Here is a 24,164-nt window from a genome sequence, read left to right as displayed (position 1 = left end):
TTCGCTGACATGGGAGCCAATTTATATAGAAGACCAGAAATCCATGGACATCCTTAGCCCCACCCCCATTCTGCTGTACATCTGCGGAGATGGGGGGGTGAAATGCAAGGATGGAGCTACAGGAGAGGGGATGGGGTACTGAAGGTGGCGGCATTGTTTCCACAGGGTTTTTCTATCCGTCTGGTGTTCCTCTTTATGTGCGAACCGTCAATCTTGGGGCTGATATCAAAGGCCCAAGGAAATTAGAGAAGACTGGTAGGAACATAAAGCACTAAAGCTTAGCGGGGTGCACCCACTATGCCACTAATTAGGCAGAGGCCAACAAAATAACCTGTCAATGCGCTACAGTATTGCAGCCATTTCCCCACATACACCTGCATTTCACCCTCTATTAGCCAGACAGGCCTGTGTGTGTGTGTCTATGTGTGTGTGTGTGTGTGTGTGCAGAGGGAGATGGTGGGAGGGGGGACTATTGAGAGTGTGAAAGAAAAATGGCTCAAGTGTGATGATAAAAACCAAGGGCAGCACAGATACAAAAAAATAAAAAATAAAATAAAAAATACATTTTCCTCTCCAAATAAAACGAGTTTTACTCCAAATATCCTTTATCTCAGTTCATTTCTCAGGGTCTAGGTGCAGCTGCATGTTTCAAGTTCTTCGGCACATTTTTTGTGGTTTGTTCATCAAGACCTTGCTCCACAGTGGGGTGGCTGGGAGCAAGATGGGTGACAAAATGGAGTTTATGAATAACCTTTACTTTACTAAATTGATCTGTTCAAATTGATTTGAATTAAAATCTGCTTTCAAATTTGTACAGCATTCCAAAACGGTTGATTACCCTCCAGTGTGTGAAATCACTGAAGTTACACTGCTAAACATCACACTTGACTCCAGCTTAGACACTATGATGAAGCCAGAGCAACACCAGCATGTGTGTGTAGCTTTATGTTTCACACCTACTCATTCAACCATGAACCAAAGTCACACAGAGCTGTGACTTTTTAATGAGCATTGAAAACAGTTTTTTTTTCTGTCCAAAACTTCAAGAGAACATGTCCCAATGTCTGATCTCTGAGTTGTTTGGAGCTGCTACATTGGTTCGAAGTATTAGGTACACACAGGTTGTTTTAACCAATAGTAATAGCTTTTGCTGGTATTACAACTGCACTAAATATTTTAGTAATGGAGTATTCTATCAAATATTTAGGTAATTAATCAAATAATCTAATAAGAAATGCTGCAAGCTCAGAATTTCTTTGTTTATTAAAGAGGGGGTATACCCCCTCTTTAATGAACTTCCCATGAAGTAACAACACTAGATGTTCAGACTGAACATGTGCAGATTTTCAAACGCCTACACATTCATGTTTTGTAGAAATCCCTCATAAACCAAGGTTTGTCCATAGCTCTGCACCCAACAGACCTCCAGAGGGTTGGCCAATCAAAGTAAAGGGGTTTATGGAGCAGGGAGTCTTAAAGAGACAGCACCAAAAACCAAGTGTTTCAGACCAAGGCTGAATACGTAATTTTCAATAGCGCCAGTGAGAGAAAATTTGTTTGTTTGTTTGTTTGTTTTTTGCTTTAAATTACATAAAAATGTTAAAAGGGTAAAAGAGGAAAAGAACAAAGGAAAAAAAAAACTCTTAAACCTATATCCGTGCCCTGGTTGTGCCACCATGGTCTTAAAGTTTGGACATATATTGATTGTACAAATGGTGTGGGATGGATATAAGCAAACAAACAAACAAAAAAAAAAAAACAATGAAAACAAACATGTTATTTTATCTTTGACACAAAACTGTGGGCATCAATGAATGAAATTATTCATTTGACTCGCTGGTCTGTAGTTGACTTTTAATTCTTTCTTTTTTTTAACTCCTTGTTTTTAAAGCTATTAAACTTCAGAGTTTTGCCTAAGCAAAAGTATGGCTGACTTGACTGACAGATGGGTACCCTGTAGCTGTCTGTGAAGAGGCTAAAGACCCACCTCACCCCAACTCGATCAAAGCAAGCTAGTCAAGTCAAACCTTTTTTGTATGGCTGCCGTTGACGATAGTCTTAAAAACCTTGTATAAGAAACAAATGGGTGATGTCACAGAGACCATATCCATATATTAAACAGTCTGTGGAGGCCAAAAGGTTGGTGCTATTGGATTTATAAACATTAGCCACATTCAAAAAACCGGCGAACCCATAGACACTGCTCCTTGGTGTCATAACAAATAAAGTACAATATTGGCTTATTGTTCCAACTTTGGACTCATTTTCTGGCTGAAAAACGTATTTCTATTAAATCAACTAACTTCTTGGCAGATTTTTTTTTTTATCATTTAGCTGACTAACCTTCTCATTTTGACATATATATATATATATATATATATATATATATATATATATATATATATATATATATATATATATATATATATATATACATATATGTTTTTTTTTGTTTGTTTTTTTTTACAGTAAATCACACTCTAGTAGAGGAGCATCACAGCTTAATATGCACTAAAATTGGTTCAAACTGTGTGATGATGTCCATTATAATTTGAAAGGAAGAATTTTATTGCAGCTGAAAACGATATGAAAAGTCAACTTTATGAAGCATATCGTTGCCAAAAGGAGCACTTTTTTTTTAACACTTAACAATGTCAGTTTGTCAGCAACCGGTAAAATTTTGTCCCTCAGATATCCAGAAAGGATACACTGTTTATTTCTAATAGAGAATTAACAAAGTGTACTTATCCTTAAGAAGACACAAATCAGCTGCTGAGGCTTTTTCTTTCCTCAGTCAGGATCAGCTTTGAAAAATGTACAAGAAATTAAGGATTATTATTATTATTATCATTATTATTACAATGATTGACAAATTCAAAGCCCGACCTTCTGCAGCTCCCCTTAACCAAAAACGCCCTTTATTAAAATTCCATCAAATTTTTCCAACGTAACGTGTTTTAACTGCCAAACCTTTTATTTCCCTACCGTCTATAATGGCTGTGTTTACAAAGAGGACATAACAGCTACACTTAGCCTTCAAATTGCCCACACGTCCAAATAAGAGATGCATATGGCTATTATCTAAAGCCTGAGCATACTAATAATCATAATGACCATGCAGGGAAAATTGGCAAGCATAATTATACAGGAACGTCTTAGGAATCCATAAGTCTCCTGTATGTTAATGGTGGACATTTAGTAGCAGTGCCAAGAAGATGAAAATGTTAAAGACATTTAAAGTAATTCAGTTTCTGTGTTTAGCTCAGTAAAATGTCCATTGAGCTTTGACATCCTCAAAAAATGAAAAGGTCATTGACTCTTTACTCAACAGACAATATAATGAAGCAAATAAGAATAAAGGACTTATACTATTATTACCACTAAATCCTTTGATTGGCATCTGTTAGGGTTTTTTCAGAACAACATTGAACCTCCCCAAATGAGTATCTGCTAATTTCAGTGACATTTCATTGACATTTTACATTTTTTTCTGGAATAACTGAGTTGCAGATGGTCTACAAAAATGTACACTGACCAATAATTCACAGAGTAGTTTTTTCCCTCTGTTGAATATTGACCTTGCTGTCAGCAGTGAGATTTCTGTAACAGTTACAATGGCTTCTTTCTTTACTTTTAAAGGTTTATTCTTTAAGACCACTATCAGCTATTTGGTGGCACCGAGTCTGAATGTGTATATCATTTGAAAGGAGCGTTTCCAAAGGGATTAAAGGCCTAACCCTGACCCCATATGGTAGCCCATCATTATGTGAAGGAAAAAGAAAACAGGACAGTTCAAGGTACCCTCTTATGTACGACTGTGATGATTAAAAAAAGTGGTTTGCTCTCTCATTTCACAAGATAACGATGGCTCAATGGGCTATATGTTCATGAGGTGTGAAGTAGCAACATTTCCCATTAGGTTTGGAAAACTTTCTCCACCCCTCTTTTGCTACTTCAGCTCAAGTGCAGCAGTCCCCTGGCTTGGCATGCAACGGCAGTGTGGGTCACCCTGCAGCCTGTTCAGCTGCCAGAGCCCTTTGTGTACAAAGATGTTAATTGGTCCTAATCCGCCACTAGAAGCTGTTTTGGTAGCCTGACCTCGCACCCTGAAGGACACCTTGGTGTGAAATACTAAAGAGCCCATTCAAGTGCCAGAGAAAAGAGGCACAGAGCATTCCAACACAATTCAATTTCCCAGCTGAAAGAGGGAGGAACTGGAGGGGAGGTGGGGGCTCCAGGCTGGGACGGAGATGGGGGCGCATCATCGTTCTGACAATAAATGAGCGCTACAAAGCAGTGGCTGCTGTGATGTGCAGCCTCACAATCGCGTCTTAGCCTCTACTTCAAGGGATTCCCACAGCCCCACTGGACATGGGAATGCTAATTGCCTAAACCTAAAACCAGCACCCCACCACACACCCTGAGCCTCCCCCTCAGACGCACACACACGCACACAAACGCACAGAAACGCAAACAGCTGAAAAGCTGTAACAGTGAGTCAGTAACGCACAGGTTAAAATACACTCATCAGTATCTATAACACATTTTAACAGCCAGTTCAGGCAGGATTGTCCCTACTTTTCCCAGCATGCTGTTGTTCTATCTGTGATCCCACAGTGGACATAAGTTATGAAGTCAGTGTCTATGACATGGGGGGAGTGGAGGTGACAGAACAGTTATTTTGGGTGTGGGTCGACATGAAGCCGAGGATGAAAAGCTAAAATAAAAGTCTTATCATCCTAATGTTGGGTCTCTTAAAGTGATACTCCGGGATGGAACAAGTTGGGTCCTATCACAAGGGCAGAAACACTGCTGTAGGGCAGAAATTACCCCTACAGCAGTGTTTTTGTGCAGCAGAAGCCCAGAGCACACGCACCAAACACCCCCTCCCTGCTCCTCTGCCGGTTTCCTCTGCACTCAGACGGGGCCATTTTTTACTTGACCAAAAACACAAATAAACAGACTCCCACCGAAAAAATCTGATATCTGTCTGAATTCATGCTTTATTTAGAGAATTTTCAGCGCGTGCCAGATATTAACAAACGCAGGTAGTCTGCCAGGAGGAAGAGACACGATGAGAACTAAAGCCTTATTTAGCTGTGTTTTTGTGTGAAAATTCTATAAATAAAGCGTGAATGCAGACTGATATCAGATTTTTTTGGTGGGAGTCTGTTTTATCTGTGTTTTCAGTCAAGTAAAATATGGCCCCGTCTGAGTGCAGAGGAAAACGGCAGAGGAGCAGGGAGGGGGTGTTTGGTGCGTGCGCCCTGGGCTTCTGCTGCACAAAATACTGCTGTAGGGGTAATTTCTGCCCTAAACCTTGTGATAGGACCCAACTTGTTCCATCCCGGAGTATCACTTTTATACAACAAAGTTTTAATAAAGTCGAATTTTATGAGCATTAACAGGTCTTGACTTACCAATGTTTTTAGAAAGTGTCGAGACAATGTTTGGTATGATCTGGCCCTAGAAATACTTGTCAAGGAACTTTAGTGGACAGGCCTGCACGCTGAATGTTTCTGATTGGTGGAGCACCTGCAGGGTTTTTTTTTTCCACCACCCTACGTCCAAAATAAGATGACCCTAGCTGTGACGGACTTGGTTTAGTACCTCCTAAACAATGATCTTCTTTGAGCCTGACAGTGTGAATGTGTCTGTCAGCTCCTGGTGTTCCAGGTTAAAGAGTGATGTTGTAAACTGGAGACCTTCAGCTGAACGTGTCAGTGGAGTTGACGACAGCTGTTCAAACACAGAAGTAGTCCTTGGGAATTGATAGCACACTAGTTTAGTTTTATACAGGTATACTTCATAGACTCCATAATTAATGGGCTTAGTCTCCCTGACGTCACCTGCCTGTTTCTGAAACAGACTTTTGAAGCAAATCAGCTATTGCTAGGGGCTTTCGATTGACTGGGGCTTTGAGTGCAGATACAGGGCGCAGGTCAGTCATGTGAGCTGAGCTGTGCCTCTAATTGGGCGAGCTTGTGAAATTAATATCCTGTGAACTGCTGAGTTTGAAAAAAATTCGTCCCCCATTAAGTGTGTGCTGATAGTAAAATTAGTGATTCAGACAGGAGACGTTTTTTGAACCAGGCTGTAAATAGGTTTATTTCTGCAATGAAAAAACATTTTTTGTGGCTTGGTGTGTTTGTGACTTCAGGTACTTCCAGAGCCAGCCTCCAGCAAGTCTCGAGAAACAGCAGATTTTAGCACTCCAGCACTGTCTCATAGTTTTACACCAGAGGTTGCCACTGAGTAAACGTTTCAAAATTTGAGAGGCTGAATACCGCATCATCATTCAACAGCTGAGTGTCTAAGCTAGACGATCTCTGTCGTCTTCATGCATTAGATGTCGGAGCAGTCCAGTGTTTTGCTGGTTCGAACAGTTTCTGGCTTTATGAAACAGCTCTGTCCAGCGATAGATTTGTGATTAGAGCTTTTGTCCTTTCAAGTGTCAACAAATCAATCTGCAGCGCAATAAAGCATGATCAAAACCAGCACAGGCTGGTATGCTCATGCTAACAGGCTAACTGCTACATAAAGATTATGGCTTGCCTCCGCCTTTTGTGGTGTTCATTTTACTGAGTAACCTTCATTAGCCACGGTTACATGAGGAGTTTTTCGTCTTTCCAAATGGAATCTTTCTGAATGACTTTTCCGAAAACAATAGTAAACATGGAAAGGAATATTCCAATCTCTGGTCTACATGCGCAGCTGTAATCAAACAGAATAGTCAATGGGGCATGCGCAGAAAAATGTAAACATCACGTGATTTATCAAAGCTGGAGGACGACAGTTTGTTAATCACGGTGTTGGAATACTCTGTGTTGCAAGTTTTTCGTCCGTCCAGTCTTGAAATTATGTTCATTTCTTTCAAAGTTTGGATCAAAAACAAACTTTCCGCAGCAGTCCAGTGCTGACGGCTCGCCGCCATTTTTAAAGTTGAGGAACGTCTCCAGTTGGGTCTTATGTCATATCTGAGCATGCGCTGAAAGAACATACCCTGACAACTTTCCGTTTGAGTGGATACATGATACCTCAATCTGTTTGGGGAAAGGAATATTTCACCCCTGTGAAACCGATTGCATGTCCATTCACTTTGGCACTTTTCTTTAGGAATGAGGTGTATACAAAAGTTAAATTCTTTTCGTTTGAGCAAATAAACCGAATGCAAGCGGAATATTTGGGTCCATGTAAAAACATGGCTACTGTTCTCTGACTGCCCACTGCTGGTCAGGTGATGCGCTGCAATGACTTTGACTTTTTCATATCTTCCTTACCTGGGAAGATTTCCCTCTGAAACTACATGGTTTCTGGACCCTCTGGTCAAAAAGTACCCAAAGTGATGTTACACTTCTTAACACAAGGTAAGCTTACAGGGATTTTGGTTTCACACCAGAGTAAAAATTATCATCTCTGTTCATCTTCCTGTCTATTCTGGTGTGTTCACTGTGACTTGTAAACAACTTAAGTTTCCCCATTTAAAAGAGACAGTTGTATATCATAACAACCCAAACACAGCCTCTTCTATTATCAGTCTGCCTAAGAAAAAAAATCTATAGCTCCAGACAAACTAACCCTGCTCACTGCACAAGACAATATGTCTTTTTAGTCACAACAGCCACATGTTTGTGACATGACAAAAACAGAAAATGTATCCTGTAAGTTTTTCTCTACTACATCCCATTGTTATATATGTTTACTATTCAATCAGTCTTCTGTCAAAGAAAGAGAGGAAAACTTAAACTCTACCAAGGCCACGACAAAAGAGAAAGACCATATCTCTTTTCCCTACAATGACACCTTTATACCAACATTACTTCTTTGAGAGTTTGAGACGGCACAGGCTCCATTCTTTCCACATATTGTATTTGAGAGAAAAATAACAAGGGGAAAGTCTTTGGAAGCATGACTGTTAATGTCGTCAGTGTTGTTTGCTTTATCAGATGTTTTGGCAGATTTTCTAAGACACAGCAACAATAATCTCGTTCTATTTTCTAGTTCAGTGACAATCAAGGCCTTCTATTCTGATTTATTCTATTAGATTTACCCAAAGAACAGGCAGTTTTCACACAGAGAAAAAAAGCACAGCTAAAACACAGCAGGTGCTGTATGTGATTAATGTATGATCATACAAAGGCTGATTTATGCTTGACACGTCCGTGGACTTCATGCAGACAAATGATGTCATTTTCACACCTACGCCCCCTCGCGTGGTCCCTTTCAAAATTTCCGTGCGGCGAACACTCGAAAATTTCTAACCTGCCAGATGGAGACGAGCCAACAAGATGGTGGAATAACGGGATCACCAAGGAGTCGCAGGGGGCCGTTTTCAAAAGTTTGCATTTTAGGTCGGTTGAAACGCTGTTTTCGTGTAAACGTGAGGCTGAAACTAGGGATAGACCGATAATCGGCCTGGACGATTATCGGGGCCGATATTTGGCATTTTGGGGCTTATCGGCATCGGCCTCTTTTTTAATCCGAAGGCTGATAATGCTAATGTCACTGGAAAATCCCATTGACGGGCTAACGCAATTAGCATCATGACTATCTTACTGTCTGTGAGCTTATTTTAACTTTCACAGATACAAAAATCACTCCACTCATCAATACCCACAAGTTTAGGTTTTTCTGCCCCTTAAAAAAATGATAAGAAATGTTTTAAACTGCAGACATCAGGAGCTGCGTGTTGATGCTTCTCTGCATAGAATTTCTCTCTACCCTATGGAAGCCCTGGGTGGTCAAAACTCTTAAATCAGTCACGTAAAACCAAACAGAAGATTTATTCAACTGCATTACATGCCTGTAAACAGCAGCACAAACTCTATCCTGTCCAGTTTTTTTGCCGTTCCTTTGAAATTTTGGAAAACTTTGTTTACTGTAGAAAACTTAAGCTTATTATTTTTATAAGTTTTCATTTAACTTTATAAAACATGCTGCTAAGCCTGGGAGCTGTTTAACAAACATGCTTGAAGGCATTTGATTGCAGTTAAGTGTTGGAGTTTGTATTGTTCAAAATTTTTACACCAATATTTGCACTTTGACTGCAAATTAATATCGGCTTCAAATATCAGTTATCGGCCTCCTTGACTACAAATAATCGGTATCTGTATCTGCCCCAAAAAATCCATATTGGTCTATTTCTAGCTGAAACGCAACAAAATTGTTGCATGTTGTCTTGTAAACAGCCCCATAGACTGATAATCCCTCTTTACCTCGACCTCAGAAAAAGAAAATATGTGAGCGTTTCTTTATTCTAAATTGTCTTCCTTAATTGAGCTAGGGCTTTAAAACTCAGACTTTTGCACAGAGTTAGTATAACACTTGTGTTTTTGGAGGTGATTTCTGTAATGCATATGCACAACTTAGACGCTCTGCACCAAACTCTCACAGCCAGCTGAGACAATCTAGCAGCTGCAGTATAATGCAGCAGAGCTCTCTTTTCTGTCCATAGAGTCACAGTGAGCACAGAAAACAGCATTACAAAGGAAAAAAAAATATGGACTAACAAGATTAAGATGTTTGTCCTGGTAGCTCTTAAAAGGCTGAAGCACTGAGAGACTCTTTCCCCACACTGGGCTCACTGCACAGATTTAGTCATCACTTCTGCTGTGGAAATTACTTAACTGATACACTGTCATGGGGAATTTCTTATATTAGACAGTATGTACTTCCCTCTCCAAATGACACACTGTTTTTAAAAAAGCAGACCGTCCTGAATTTAACGAGTGGTCAGCACAACAAATGTACTTTTGACTAGTCTCTGTTGATGAAACAGACAGAAATGGTGTCAAATCTTTAGCCTACATTTTCATGTTCTTTCATGGGAAGACTGACAAACGCCCACGGGAGTTTCTTTTTTTTCCTACTGACAAGCTAGCTGCTTAAGCCTAATTAGAATGTGGATTATAGAACTGTTACAGAAATAACATTGATTTTATAGAAATTACTTTCATAGTGACAGATGAGACATTTGTTTATCGTGACTACATTATTACCATTAATTAAATCTTCACAAAGAAGTATAGTGCCTTGCTCCATGTCTTTTCATAGCACTAAATGACAGAATGCACCACTAAAACAAAGACAAGCCATTTCGTGGGCTAATAGCTTTTGTCGCATTTGACATGAGAGAGACAAAGGCCTCTTAAAAGAAAAGACTTGGTCTGATGAGAAATCTTTTTATTTGTTTATTTTCCTGCTTTGTCTCCAAAGGGGCTTTTCAAAAGCGGCCTCTCTGAGAGCTCTGTCAAGTCAATAAGGTGGTGACAAACCATCTCAACATCGTGATCTTATAGAGTGTTTGATGGCAACTGGCTATACTGAACAAATTCTGTGCCAGAGTCTATAGGATGAGATGTGTCAAATGTGGAGGACGATTCCTTTTTCTGTCTCTGCCAGTCTGTCTGCTCATGAATGTGTCTACTTATCCAACTTTCTCCGTCTACACCACCAACAAATCATTTGAATAAGTGAGACATGAAAAACACTGACACAACCATGACAGAGGAGAGCATTTTGAGGGGTGTTAGGATCAGTATTTTGCTGTATTTTGATGCTGCACTTTTGTCAGAAAGTATTTTATTGGTAGTAAATCAGTAAACACACCAGGGTGCAGGGTGAGTTTTTTTTTAACAGTTCTTGCTATTGAAACAGTCTTTATCTATTCCTCCTGTGAATTTTTCATGTGCAAAAAGTCTGCTTTCCTCTGCGTCAACAACATTTTATTGAGTTTATAAATGAAAAATTATGACGTGAAACTCTTGGTATTGAGCGCAGTGCGTGGACAAACGTTTAAACACGTTGGTGGTGTTGCCACTCTTGCATGATATTACAGCGTTGCTCAAACCGCATCTTGCATCGTAAGTGTCTCCTTTGGTAAAGTGGAGTCACGCTTTCGACTGCCTCACTCTCCGCCATTGTCTTGGAATTTCTGCAGCTGAGGAACGAGCTTGATTGACGTGTGGCACATCACATGACCTGCACGTAAGTCTCACTAAACTACATCTGGACTGTGCAAAGGCTACCTGCATAAAGCTAAAGCAGGGTATATGTTAAAATCCTGAGGTTGATTTCAGCACCTTTTTTAAACTTTTTCAAAAACCTTTAAAAAAGTTTTAAGACTTTATTGCAACTTTCAGTTGTTGTTGGCATCCACTTTTTTAACAGTTGTAGTTTACATTTTTACAGAAATTATGTAAGCTAAGGAGGAATAAAGCTTGAAAGAACAAATGAAACTAAAGGCAGGTTTATCGACACTCCCACAACAAGAAACAGCAGTTATTCAAGGCCAACTTGCTGAAGAAAATGAGAAATTATTTCATCATTTATAAAATTTAGGACATGAGCCGAAGATTGTGTGATTTGCTTTAATGCTGTATTGAATTTATCTTTATGAAACTAGAAATGACATTAATTTATAGCTGGTGTTTGAACCGCTCACAATCCTTATTGTTGTATTTTATTGTAACTAGAGTCTTGATGTATTTTTTTTTTTATTTTATTCTTTTTTATTTTTGTGTTTTTCTACTGACTCCATCGATTTCTGCTGTTAACACAACAATTTTCCAGTTTGGGATCAATAAAGTAACTTGATTCTTTTCTATTCTATTCTATTTTAGAACTTTATTGGCTGAATGTTTAACGTCCCAATCAGGGGACAGTTGCAAGGAGGAAAATAAGTATTCATGGATATTTTTTGGGTCAAAGCTTGAATACCTATGAAACTTAATACCTCATAAAACCACAATTAAGACTTTTTAATACTTTTTAAGGCCCTTAATTTTTCCAAAATTGATTTATCAACTTTTAATACTTTTTAAGACCCCGCGGACACCCTGTAAAGCTCTGTTGATGTGCAGAAACTCAGCTCTTACAGCTGACGCCTTTAAATTTGTATTCATTTATTGAAAAATGTAAAGACGTCAGCTGTAAGAGAGTAAATGAATAGATTTATCATAATGTGAAAACATGAAGGTTAAAAAAACACATCAGAGGACACAAGACCAGATTAAAGTTATGAAACAGGGGAGAAAAGACAAAAAAATAGTGCATATATTAATCTAGGGCTGCAATTAACGATTATTTTTAATGTCGACTTATCTATTGGTTAATTTTTCGATTAGTCGACTAATCACGGTTATTTTGTGTTTCAACTTAATTTGGCCTTTAAAATGTGCAGACCTTTAAAATTCCACCTGTGTGTTGCATTTTCACTGTATTTACTCAGAGTTAGGTTGCAGCTCTATATTAATCATTCAGCATGTGATTATTTGGGGGTAAAAATGCTGTTTGAGGTCAAAATAGTTTGAATATGAAAAAAAGATCCTGATCAAATCCAGAACCAGATCCTGCCATAAAACACTCTAACACATTTTGCTTATATCGCCCCCAATGGAGAACATTTTTCTTGGTCAGAAGCAGAGTTTGCTGGTGTTTACGCAGCACGTGTCCAAGGATTGGACAATACGCTTTTCTCCCAAATCGATTCTTTTAAGTTTTGGGGTGCTCATTCAATAGAAACTGCGATCCTTAAATGTTTCTGTTTTGGGGGGATTTTTAGTTTGTTTTTTCTTACACCAGACAGAGTAAAAATGCTGGACGATGTTGCTATTTTTGCAGACCATATCAGGAGCCATATAAACGCCCAAAAATGCACATCACTTAGTTTTTAGGTTTTATTTAGGGTATTTGACATCTCAACTTTTTCTAATTCAGCTTACAAAGAAAGACTAAAATGAAGGACTTATATTTAAAAAAAAAAAAAAAAAAAAAAAAATGCAATTTAAAGCTTTAAAACAAAAATATCCCAATACTACTTTATTTTTCTCCCACCCCTACACATAACCCCAGATTGAATTTATTTTAAGAAAATTTCACACATTTTTGGTCTATTTTTTAAATTCTATGTGCTAACAAACATATCTAACAAAAACAGCTTCGCCTATAATCAGCTTTGTATAATGTGTTCGCAAATATTATATGAACTTTAAATGTGTTTGATATTTGGCAAAACATAATAGGTCATTTCATGAATGATGATCATAAAAACTCAGCTACCAACAGGTATTTTTAGGGTCAGTGACTTGCTAACTTCATCATAAAATAGACTCAGTTTCTTAAAGAACAGTTGGAAATTTAACGACTTTCTACATTTATTGAGAACAGACACCAGAACCCACACATTTCCTTGTGTGCCAGTTGTCTCTGTTTGGCTGAGGATGGAAAAGGGAAGTTTGAGCACACTGAGTGACTGATTTTAACAGAAATCACTAAAAGTAACAGTTTACAAATTGGTGGTTAATAAATATGTCAGTAAGATCTGCTGGCCCCTGTTGTTTAAAAAAAATCAAATGTGATCTACTCTGAGATTCAGTCTGTGGTAAAGAAGCAACCATGTCAGTTCAAGCATTCCGCTGAGTTCCTGTAAAATCCCATGAAGCCAAAGTTAATGAAATTATACTTGCAAACATGAGCTTTTTCGACAGTCTCCTCCAAATAAAAGCAGTCTTAGTCCCTCTAAAGCAAAAAGAAATAAACACGAAACAAAGAGACTCTCCTCCCACCACTTACAGGTCTTCAAAAATCCAAGAAATGTTGTAAAAGCAGCACCCGGAGCAACCGAGGTGCACATCAGAAGTTTCTTTACAGTTACTTGAAGTCATCATTTGACTCTCAGCCTCATCTTCAGAATGGACCACTGCAGTTTAGTAATGCATTTGATAAGAGAAAAGGGCCGAGCTACTCTGCTACAACAAAATTAGAGAATTTCAGAGGCAGGGTAGTTAGATGTTTTCAGGACGAGGGTTTTATCACATGTTGCATCCTCTTTGCTCAGCTCTCAGATGGCTCGAGCTCCATTAAGTCATTTCCTTCTAGTTTGCTAAGAGGCTTTTAGTCCATGCTTGCTTCCCTGACACTTGCACAAAGGAAAAAGCATCACCTAGCTGGCTTCATGGCTCAGACCATATTCAACAGCATAATGAAAGTCACAGCACCAAGCACACAGAGCAGAGTGCCTAACAACACCACCATCAATGAGACTCCCTCTGCTGATTGAGGTAATGCAATCAGCCCAGTCAGGAAAGTAACAAAAACACCAGCACACAAACTCGACTAATCACAGGCCTCACAGATAAAGCTGGTTAATACGTCTTTGTTTGCTGTAAGGACACGGGGGAACATTTGTTTACATCTTTTCTTAACAAGATTAACCATCTTTAAAAGCTGGTCACTCATCTCCACTCTGACATCTTTAAAACCCATGTGATCATTAAATAAACCAACACAGATTTGAGTACTTTCAACCTATTCAAGAACATCTTTGAATGGGGCTATGATGAATGTAACACAGTGGTAATCAATACACTTAAACACGCAGAGCGAGAGAAACATTTTCAGCTTCTGGCATCCTCTGATCAAACCAGACATGATAAAGATGTTCTCAGGGCAATCTGGGGTTAAATTATATTAATTTTTAGTCAGAATGTTATTTTTATTTGATTTCTTTAAGGTGAGGCAACATAGGGAAAAGACTGGACTCATATTGATAGGCTGGGCTCTGCCGGTGTTGGAGTGGGTATGTTAGGGCTGGGACGATGTGCTTTTCTCCCGGTTTGATTCTTTTATGATTTTTGGGGTGCTGATTCCATTTTAACTGCGATTCTTCAACAGTTTGGATTCTTAGTTCGCTTTTTTTAACACAAGACCAAATGAGAAAGTTGAATGATGATGATGATGTCTAGAGATTACATCAGGAGCCATATTCCCCCCAAAATACATATAATTTTATATCAATTTTATATAGGGGAGCTAATATCTGAAAGTTTTAAATTGAAAAAAAAAATAAAATATATATATATATATATATATATATATATATATATATATACATATATATATATATATATATATATATATATATATATATATATATATATATAAATACACACATACATATATATACATATATGCTTAGACACACACACACACACACACACATATATATATATATATATATATATATAGATGTCTGTGTGTGTGTGTAAACATATATATATATATATATATATATATATATATATATATATATATATATATATATATATATATATATATATATATATATGTATATATATGTATATGTATATATTCAAAATTTGACCATTTAAAACTGTTAAACAAAAAATCCTGATACTACATTTCTTTAATTTTTTTCTCCCACCTATAGTACATATTAAAAATGGAGCACAACTCATAACTTATCCCTTTCAAAAACAGGAAATACTACTAGATGCACCCCCTCCTGCATTAGGTAAGCCATTCAAATCTACAGGAACTTTTTAACAACTCCTAACTTTTATGTCAACACTACGCAATGCTGCTTTCAGCTGTGTGCAGGAGATCCAGCTAGAGATGTCAAACATGGGAGCATTATCCTTACACAATTTAAGTCACAAATCTTCAATTTTAAAGATGGATATTATTGATAAGCAGCTATTTCTGAGCTGATAAAGAAGCTAACAAGCTCAAATAGCAACTTTTTTTTTTTTTGTAAATGACACCCTATGTCCTGTCTCAATTCTGATCTCTAGCCAGCTGGCTCTTTATCTGGGTTTCTTTAGTAAAATGGACAGTTTTGGGAGCAGGGTGGAAACAGCGTGCCACGTCTCATTCCTTTGCACTGGAACTTTAAATAGGAAACTATGAAGTTGGGCCGATTCTGTTGCTGACTCTCACACATATGCTGTTGGGACATGGTGCTAAATTTTGTTATAAACAATATAGTTTTATTAAATCAATGGGTTAAACTTATTAAGGACATTCTTTCAGGGTAAATCATAAAATTTACAATGTCAGCCACAGCTTGTGGCTGCTGTAGAGCAATGTTAGCACTTCTCCCCATATCCAGACCACAGTCTGCGTTTTACTTCCTCAATCATTATCCTCTTTATTTAAATGACAGCTGTTCCTTCACATTCATAATAACATTATCTCATCTAAAACACTCTCTGGCTCCTGCTTGACTTAAATAGTGCTGTGATCTACAGAATATTTTATAAAAGTGGTTCTGACATAACTATCAGTTATGTCCTGAAATCTACAATGCATAATCTGAACATGTGAAAGCTTTCTGAAAATGATTTAAAAACAATGTCAGAGTCAGGGTTTCTTCGGCATTAATTTATCACCAATGATCTAACTGAGAATATATCCAAGAAGTTATAGTGTCTGCCACTTGTGTGGGCTTTATAAAATGAAAAAGGCTTGGAAATAATGATGAAAACATGTCTCTCGGGGTATTCATAGTATGACATCTGCATTATACTAACAGAAAAAGCATACAGTGAAATAATTGCACAGCCTCATTACCTCATATGTCTATGAATATGTATGAAAATATCAATGATCTCTTCACCACCTCTCCATTGTTATAGTTGATATAGTTGACACTATGTCCTGTCTCTTGTGACAGTTTGTGATCAAGTTAATAAATTACTTTAGCAGTTTAATTTGTGTGCTTTATTGCTAGATAATGAAGGTAAATAAGAGGGTAACAGGGCTTTTGTCCATTAGTTTCTGTATGGAGGATAGAACTGAATTACCTTGTGGCTTTTTTAACTCATTTGTTTCAGCCCAAAGAAATAAATTTAAAAAACATCAATTATTTTACCCTTTCTAATAGACTTAAATATTTTTCAAAAGGCAAACCAACCCTGAGGCAAAGAGCTTTAGCTTTTTACTTGGACTGTTGTCACCCTTGAAGCACAAAAATCCCTGTTGTAGTGTAGAAATCTGGCCTGGCAAAAGTCCTTCCATGTTTGATGGTACAAGAAACAATATCACTGAGACTTTTTACTCTTTAAATCACTTCATTTTAGCCAGGTGTTCTAAGTACAGTTAATCCACACTATAGAAGACTGAGAGTCTAAGTTTTTCAAGTTGTTACCTCAAAAATAATGAGGCATTAACTCCTTTTGATGACAGATGGAAAGTCAGGAGATTAAACTTCATAATAGTAAGTAGCTGGTATGCAGAAGAGTAAAGGAAAATGATCAAACTTACTGTTCGTATTCCATTTTTATTATCATTATTAATATTTTTAGAAGAATAGAGCACAAGGATCATTAAATACCAGCACAGCTGTGATCATTGGCTGAGGCCTTGCGCCATGGCCGCATCACAGCATCGCTGGTATTCAGTACACTCCCTCCCCTTATCCGATATACCCAAATAAATCACCTTCAACAGTAATAACAACAAAAAAAATTCGTTGTTTTCCATCCCGATGCATCACAAAAGAAGCAATGGCATTTAACATCAAATGACCTACAACTGTACTACAGTCTGCATCTCCTCGCCGCTCATCATGTGATTGAGTCACATGAGAGATCATCCCATCTGTCACTGCTTGTACTCCGACATGCTAAGGCTAACGCAACTTCGAATAACGCACTTAATATAACAGCGCTACATGGTACCTTCGCTCCAAAAAATAAACTGTTAAGACAGTAAAGCATGGTAAAAAATAATGACTAAACGTACACTCGAGACATTGTAGCATCACATTGGTGCGATGCGTCATCCATTCGAGTCAGCTGACTGTCAGCGGCGAGCTAATCCACTGTACTAGTGACATTCAGCTTTACTAACAACAACCACACTGAAACCATAATATGGTCCCTAAATACATTCTCAAAAAATCACTTCATTGTCTGTAAAAAGCTACATGAACCCTGTGGATTAATTTTGGGGACGGCGAGAAAAGTGTTTATCTCAACCCTATGCTAAAGAACCCCGATAGCTACCGCTAGCATGCTAGCTTGGCTAGTCTGCTATTTGATGAAAATGCATTCGTGTTAACCATTTCAGAAGCATAGCATTGAAAGAGCATGGTTAAAATGGACAATTTGAATTTGAATCCATCCCAAACTTTATCTACCGGAAACAAGAAGATTGTTTGTTCAGAATCGTGACTCCCCTTGGTAGCATTAGCTTGTTAGCTTTAGCGTATCAGCCACTGTGTGGTGCGTTTCAGTTCAATCGGAATATGAAGATGTGTGATATAAATAAGTGGCTAAAGAGTTCAAATGCAATCTGACTGCACGTGGTATGCATAGATTTAGAAGCTTAAAAGCCCCACTGTGTGACTTAACATATAAATACAATATCTAATAAATTTATAATCTGTAAATGACAGCCAAATGAAGCCTTGAGGGGACGACGATGAAGTACTGTAAGACTTTTTTTTGTACAACTAACAATTTTGTCGCAGACGTGGGAGGAAAAAACTGATTTAAGACGCAGCGAAAGAGTATTAACCATTGCTTAGAAGTGTAAGGTTAGCCAAGAATGGAATGATACAGTTGCGTTATTCTGGGATTCCCAGCCATTCGTCTGACACTGAAGGGAACACTCAGTCTCCCTGTAGCTACAGCTGCAGCCACCGCTACCTGCTAACGTTACTCACTTAGCCGGGGCTGAGAGATGTAGTTTCTGGTCACAGCCTGGGTGTGTGTCCTTGCAGCTCCTGCCAAGCCGTTGATGTCCATCCCTCTGTTTGCCACAAGTGTTGCCATCGTCGGATGAAAATGGGGAAACCTGAGGAAGCTAACGTTGGTAGATGTGCTGTGCTAACTGGTACTGAATGACAGACCGAGAGCTGGTCATATGACACTGAGGAACCCGGATGTTACATGAGAAGGGGATGGTCCCAAGTGCGCGCGCGTATTGTATGCACGCGCTCTGGCTCAAAAGCAGGTAAGTTTGGTTTTAGATCATTTTTTACCAGAAAAGGCCAAAGATATCTATTGTTCATAAATTGGTAAAAACATTAAGAAGTATAGACGTGTATATCTGAAGCTTTATACACAAAACTGCTTATCCAATGACCTGTAACCGAAAAACACAAGTTAACAATTTTTGGCTGCTACACATAGACTCTCACTTAAACAAAAACTGTGCTGGTCTTTTCTCAAACGTCCAAATTTAAAAAGTAGAAGGAGAAATATTTGTCAGATAGCTTTTCTTCAAAACTAAAGTAAAGTCCCACCTATAAATGCACCAATCAGATATAATCTGGCAACCTATAACACAGCACTGTGTGGAACCAAGAGGTAAACTCTGGCAGTGAGAAGTGAAGTCCTGCAGAAGTCTTAAAAACTGCAGTTCTCTTCGATTAGGCTTGAGGCATGCTGCAAAAAGACTAGAAGTCACAAAGCAGATTCTTACACCATCCAAAAACATACTGCAGCCTGGTTCAAAAAGGGCATAGGTCTCAATACCTCACTTCTCAATGGGCACACATTACACAGGAATATGTTATATTAAACAGAATACATTAGTTTTTGAGTGTGCCCAATCAGAGGCACAGCTCACCAGACTGACAGGCAGGCAACCCTTTGAGGAGCCTCAAAGCCCGCCTCATTCCAGGTATGGCCCCCAACAATTAGCTTGAAAAACGCTTTATCAGAAAGAGATGGGTGATGCCACAGAAACTATGTCCATTTATTATAAAGTGTATTTAAAACCTTAAAAAATGCATTAGACTGTTTGTTTGGACTGCACAGTGCTCTCATGCTTACCCTTGCTGTGTGATAACAATAAGTGTACTTTGTACTTTGGTGCTGCCCAAAATAAAATTCAGCTTAAAAAAGCCAAACAATTGCTGATTGCTGTTACTCAAAAACCCCAGTCTACACCCCCCCCCCCCCCCCCCCCCCCCCCACCACCACCACCACCACCACCACCACCACCACCACCGGAAAAAAAAAAAAAAAAAAAAAAAATTAATTAAATTAATTAAATTAAATCAAATTAAATTAAATTAAATTAAATTCAAAAAAAAAGTAAAAAGAAAAAAAAATGTTTTAATAAAGCAAAACATAATATCTAACTTTCAGTGTCCCAGTGGAAACTCCAAATTTAAAAATACTTCTTTTTTCTTGACTGAGTTGCATTATACTTTCTACTCTGTTACTCCTCTTTGGAAGCCTTAAAACTTTAAATATCTCCAAGAATAATTCAGTTTTTCTGCCAATGGCAAAGTGCAGAGAGAAAAACAGAATCAGAAGAAATCTGAATAAATTACAGAGAAGGAAGCAGCTTTTGAACTGCAAAAGTTATCAGTAAAACTGGGATTCTTAAAAACTGAAATGCTGCAAAAAATAGATAAACACAGGAACACACTTACGTGTAACTTTTGAGACACACAAAAGTAGTTAAATCCACAACTATTTATTTGATACAAATTTTCATGATTTGCAGGTTTGTCAGTTGTCAGTATGACTTGACTTTATCTAGAGCAGACAATTTAGTGCAAAAAAAAACAAAAACAAAAAAAGAACGTAATACAGTATTTACTTTGACAATATTTGAACATAGAAAACGTGTAGTATCTGCAAGCAGCATGAATAGGTATTATACTGAGAGAAAAGGACAGATCAGCAAGGCTTTAGTCCCATGCAAAAATGTTTTAAAATTGGAAATTAAAGATAAAGAATCAGGTTAAATCTCTAAAAAGGTAAGAAATACCCTACACAACTATTTTGGTATATTCAGTGAAGACATTATGTGTGTGGGAATTGGGAAATATAAAAAGTGACTGAAACGCTTCACAATTTATGGCCAAATGAACTGGATCTGTCTGATCTATCAAATGTGCTGTCTGTGTATATGTGTACACATGCACACACTCACCAGCGCAGTGTCCTGGTGTGGGAACAGTTGAGTGGCAGGTAGAATGACATGATTGCACACATTTTCCCCTTAAAAACTCTTGGTTTCCTGTTTTCTCATTTTGAAGCTCTGATCTATGCTCATTTGACGCAGCGTGTTCAGCACAATAGCTTGTAAGCGACTGTTTGAAGATGATTTTGAACCATGCCCCTTGCACAACCAACACACTGTCAGCCACACATTACATACAGGCATGCACGGCTCTCTGCCGGTGGAAAAGTACTACAGATTGAAGTGGTAAGCACTGCCATGGTGAGGCTGACGGCAGCCCCTAGAGAGCTCATCCAAACATTTCAGGCCGCATGCAAAAAATAGCAAATTAATGCAAGTGAAGAGCTTCTGCCTACAGGAGCAGTGCCCTCATTTTAGAAACACCAGCTTTTTCCCCTTAGTCTTTTATGATGAGTTCAAAGGGAGACGATTTTCCTGAAACTCCTCCGATCCAGCCATCTGGGCAAATAGGTATCATAATATTCATGTAATTATTTTTTTTATTATTTTGTGTGTCTGCTGTTGCTACTGCTGCGAGGATCTTCCTCAGGTGGTACAGTCCGCAGAGGTCCAACGATTCTTGATTGAGTGTTAGGATACCAATCTCTGTTCCTTCTCTATTTTGAAAGTTAACAGAACTGTCAGTCATGGTGTAATCCTCAGTTTTACATCCTAATAACACAGCCCAATAATTACCTAGAAATGATTTTTTTTTTTTGTTCCAGAAACAAAAAGTTTTAGGAATTAGTTAGCATAAGAATCACAATAGAAAAAATATTTGTAAAATTATCTAGATGTGTATTTTCTAGGGGTGTAATGATCCATCGATATAGATCGATACATTGATTGGTTAAGCCATGATCCAATCACATCGATGGAAAGTCGAAACATCGATCAACATCGTGGTCTTTAATGTACGCCTTTCTTTAGAAATCCTGACCGGACACGCATGTCCGTTTCCGGCCAACCGCATTTGAACCTTTTCACTTTCTGACACGCCACGCCTGATATTTCTCCTGCTGTAAAATGTACTGTTTAGCGCCCACCGAGTCACACCGCTGTAGGCAAACGTGTAGCAAGACGCTGTTAGCATCACAGAGCTAAAAGGGAGCCAGACATATAGGCCAATCATAAAATAGCTCTCCTGTATCCGGGTAAGATACGGTCAACCTGACTGCAGAGGATGCATGCTGCACAGACGACAGGAGAGCATCATCACACGACTGCAGTGAGTTATCTCATAATTTGATTTTGTAGCGCACTGATTCATTAAACAAATAAATAAATAAATAAACAAACATAAAGTGCTCCCTTGATTATGTTTTGAAACTGTCTTATGTTGATAACTGAACTTAGTTTCAGTGTTTGCTGTACAGTGTTCCAGCCGTGGGCTGCACAAAAGCTGAAGGATTTTCACCAGTTTTACTGTGAACTCTTGGAACATCAAGAAATATCCAACCACTAAAACGAGTTTGATAGTGTCATGTGGAAACATTCAATAAAGAGGTGAGATACAATGGTGAGATGTCCTGAAAGAGCTTTATAGATATAAAGTAACCAATGCTTGTCCCGTCTATCTGATAGGGAGGGACGGCCCACTTAGTCATACAGAATGCAGCGATGGGTTGAGAAACTGTTACTGATAATGAATCTTTGGGTGGAATGGTAAACTGAGGCTCAGTATACACGCCAACATCTCCCCCCAAAATGCAAAAACGCAGAAGAAAAAAATCTGCATTTATACAGAAACGCCAAAGAACTGAAAACACTGTAGTAAGCATGCCAGGCCTATAGATGGCGCTATAACTGTCTCGCCTAGAAGCGTCTTTTGGTAGATCTCCACCGCAGTAGAGTTGAGCCAATCATCTGGTGAGTTGGTGAATGCTAGGAGCAGAAGTGGAGCAACAGATGCTCATTTTGTTAAAAGACAGTCAGCAGACTGAGCAGCACAAGCACAACATGGTAGACCACGATGATTGTAACAATAACTGTTGTACTGTATATGCGCATGCACAAAGTAGAGCATGACGTCAGCACTTCCACTAAAAATGCCAGCTTGCTGTTCACACTACAACAGTGGCAGCAGCGTTTCAAAAGAAATCCGCTCTGGAGGCCGTTTTCAAAAGTTTGCGTTTCAAGTCGGCTAAAACGCTGTTTCTGTGTAAACAAGCGGCCAAACCACAACAATACTTTTGCATTTAGTTTCTGCCTCAATTTGGGAACAAGTGATTGATGTAAGATTTGAAAGTAAATTGTTGATCCTGATACTGATATCTATACTGAGTGACTCCTTCTATATTGTGGCCTTCTTGTGTTGTTATGTGTGCAACACAGTGGTAGGATTTCTGGATCGGGTGGAAAGCATGTGTTTAGTTTTATCTGGGTCCAGAGTTAATTTTAGGTTGAAAAGAGCTTTTAGCAGTTTTCAAAAATGTGGCTTACACCAAATTTAGACGAAATTTAGTCTGTTTGCTGACGATCTCATTTGATTTTGAAAGCCATAAAAGAATCAGCTTTCATCGCAGTCTGACACATTTCATGTCAGGTCTGCTGAAACCCTCAATTCTTTTTAATCCAGGTTTCATTTGATAAGTTTTCACATTAATTTGGTATCTGTGTTTATCACACACCACAGCATGGCTTTATCTGTTTTTAATCTGTTTAAGTTGTTTTTATTTTTTCCTTGATTTGATTTAATTGGCTTTTAAAGACCTTTGAATGTGTTCCTTTGATGATTTTCAGATTCTTTCTTTCAGTGTGTTTTGCTGACCTTTATCACGATTCTGTTAATGTCCTGTATGACGCACTTTGAATTGCCTTGTTGTGGAAATGTGCTCTATAAATAAACTTTCCTTTTCTCGCCTCTCGTAATGAGCTCAAAACTCCACAGGAGAAGAAGCGTATCTCAGACGACCAATATTCCTTATGAAGTGAATGAAACACGGCTCCAAGAACAGAACCACAGTTTATCACACCAGTATTCACTCAGAGTATGGAGGGCATGCTTTGAAATCTTGTGACGTAGTCTTTATTTAAGATTTCAGGAGGACCATATCTTAAGGCCCTGATATACCATGTTGAATAAATCACTTAGTGCTGACAAGTCTCGATATCATGTATCTGCTCATGTGGACAGCTGACTGGGAACACATCAACTTTGAGTGAACTTTTGTGCTTTACTGTTACCTCATATAAACAGTCCGGCTAATACTTGTGTGTCAAAACGACACAAATCGATGTGCGTCACAGACTACGACATAGGTCTGCATAGCCCTTTTCAGATGGTGAGGCCAGCACATGTGGCCAGTTGAAAATGATTCACCAATAAAAACTTTTATCAACGGGCGTATTGTCTTAGTTGGTTTTCGACTTTAAAAATCTATGATATTCTCCATACTGTGTGACATAACAAAAACAATACATTCCTGTAACAGACG

General features: G+C 38.3%; 1 protein-coding gene across 1 annotated transcript in view; it reads right to left on the bottom strand.

Annotated features, from left to right (window-relative positions):
- The window catches only part of atp6v1ba (ATPase, H+ transporting, lysosomal, V1 subunit B, member a), a 57,766-nt gene extending 39,081 nt beyond the window's left edge, over positions 1–18,685 (bottom strand). The window contains exon 1 of the mRNA XM_074676586.1: positions 18,470–18,685. Coding sequence (XP_074532687.1) covers positions 18,470–18,578 — 109 coding nt within the window. The 5' untranslated portion in view covers positions 18,579–18,685. The remainder of the gene's footprint in view (positions 1–18,469) is intronic.
- Positions 18,686–24,164: the final 5,479 nt, after the last annotated feature.

The sequence above is a fragment of the Halichoeres trimaculatus genome, unplaced genomic scaffold (assembly GCF_033239565.1).
Source record: "Halichoeres trimaculatus isolate MK-OKI-2021-1 unplaced genomic scaffold, fHalTri1.1 fHalTri1_scaffold_8, whole genome shotgun sequence".
NCBI classification, from domain to species: domain Eukaryota; kingdom Metazoa; phylum Chordata; class Actinopteri; order Labriformes; family Labridae; genus Halichoeres; species Halichoeres trimaculatus.
Note: the sequence above shows the minus strand (reverse complement) of the source record. Positions and strands in the feature narration are given on the sequence as shown.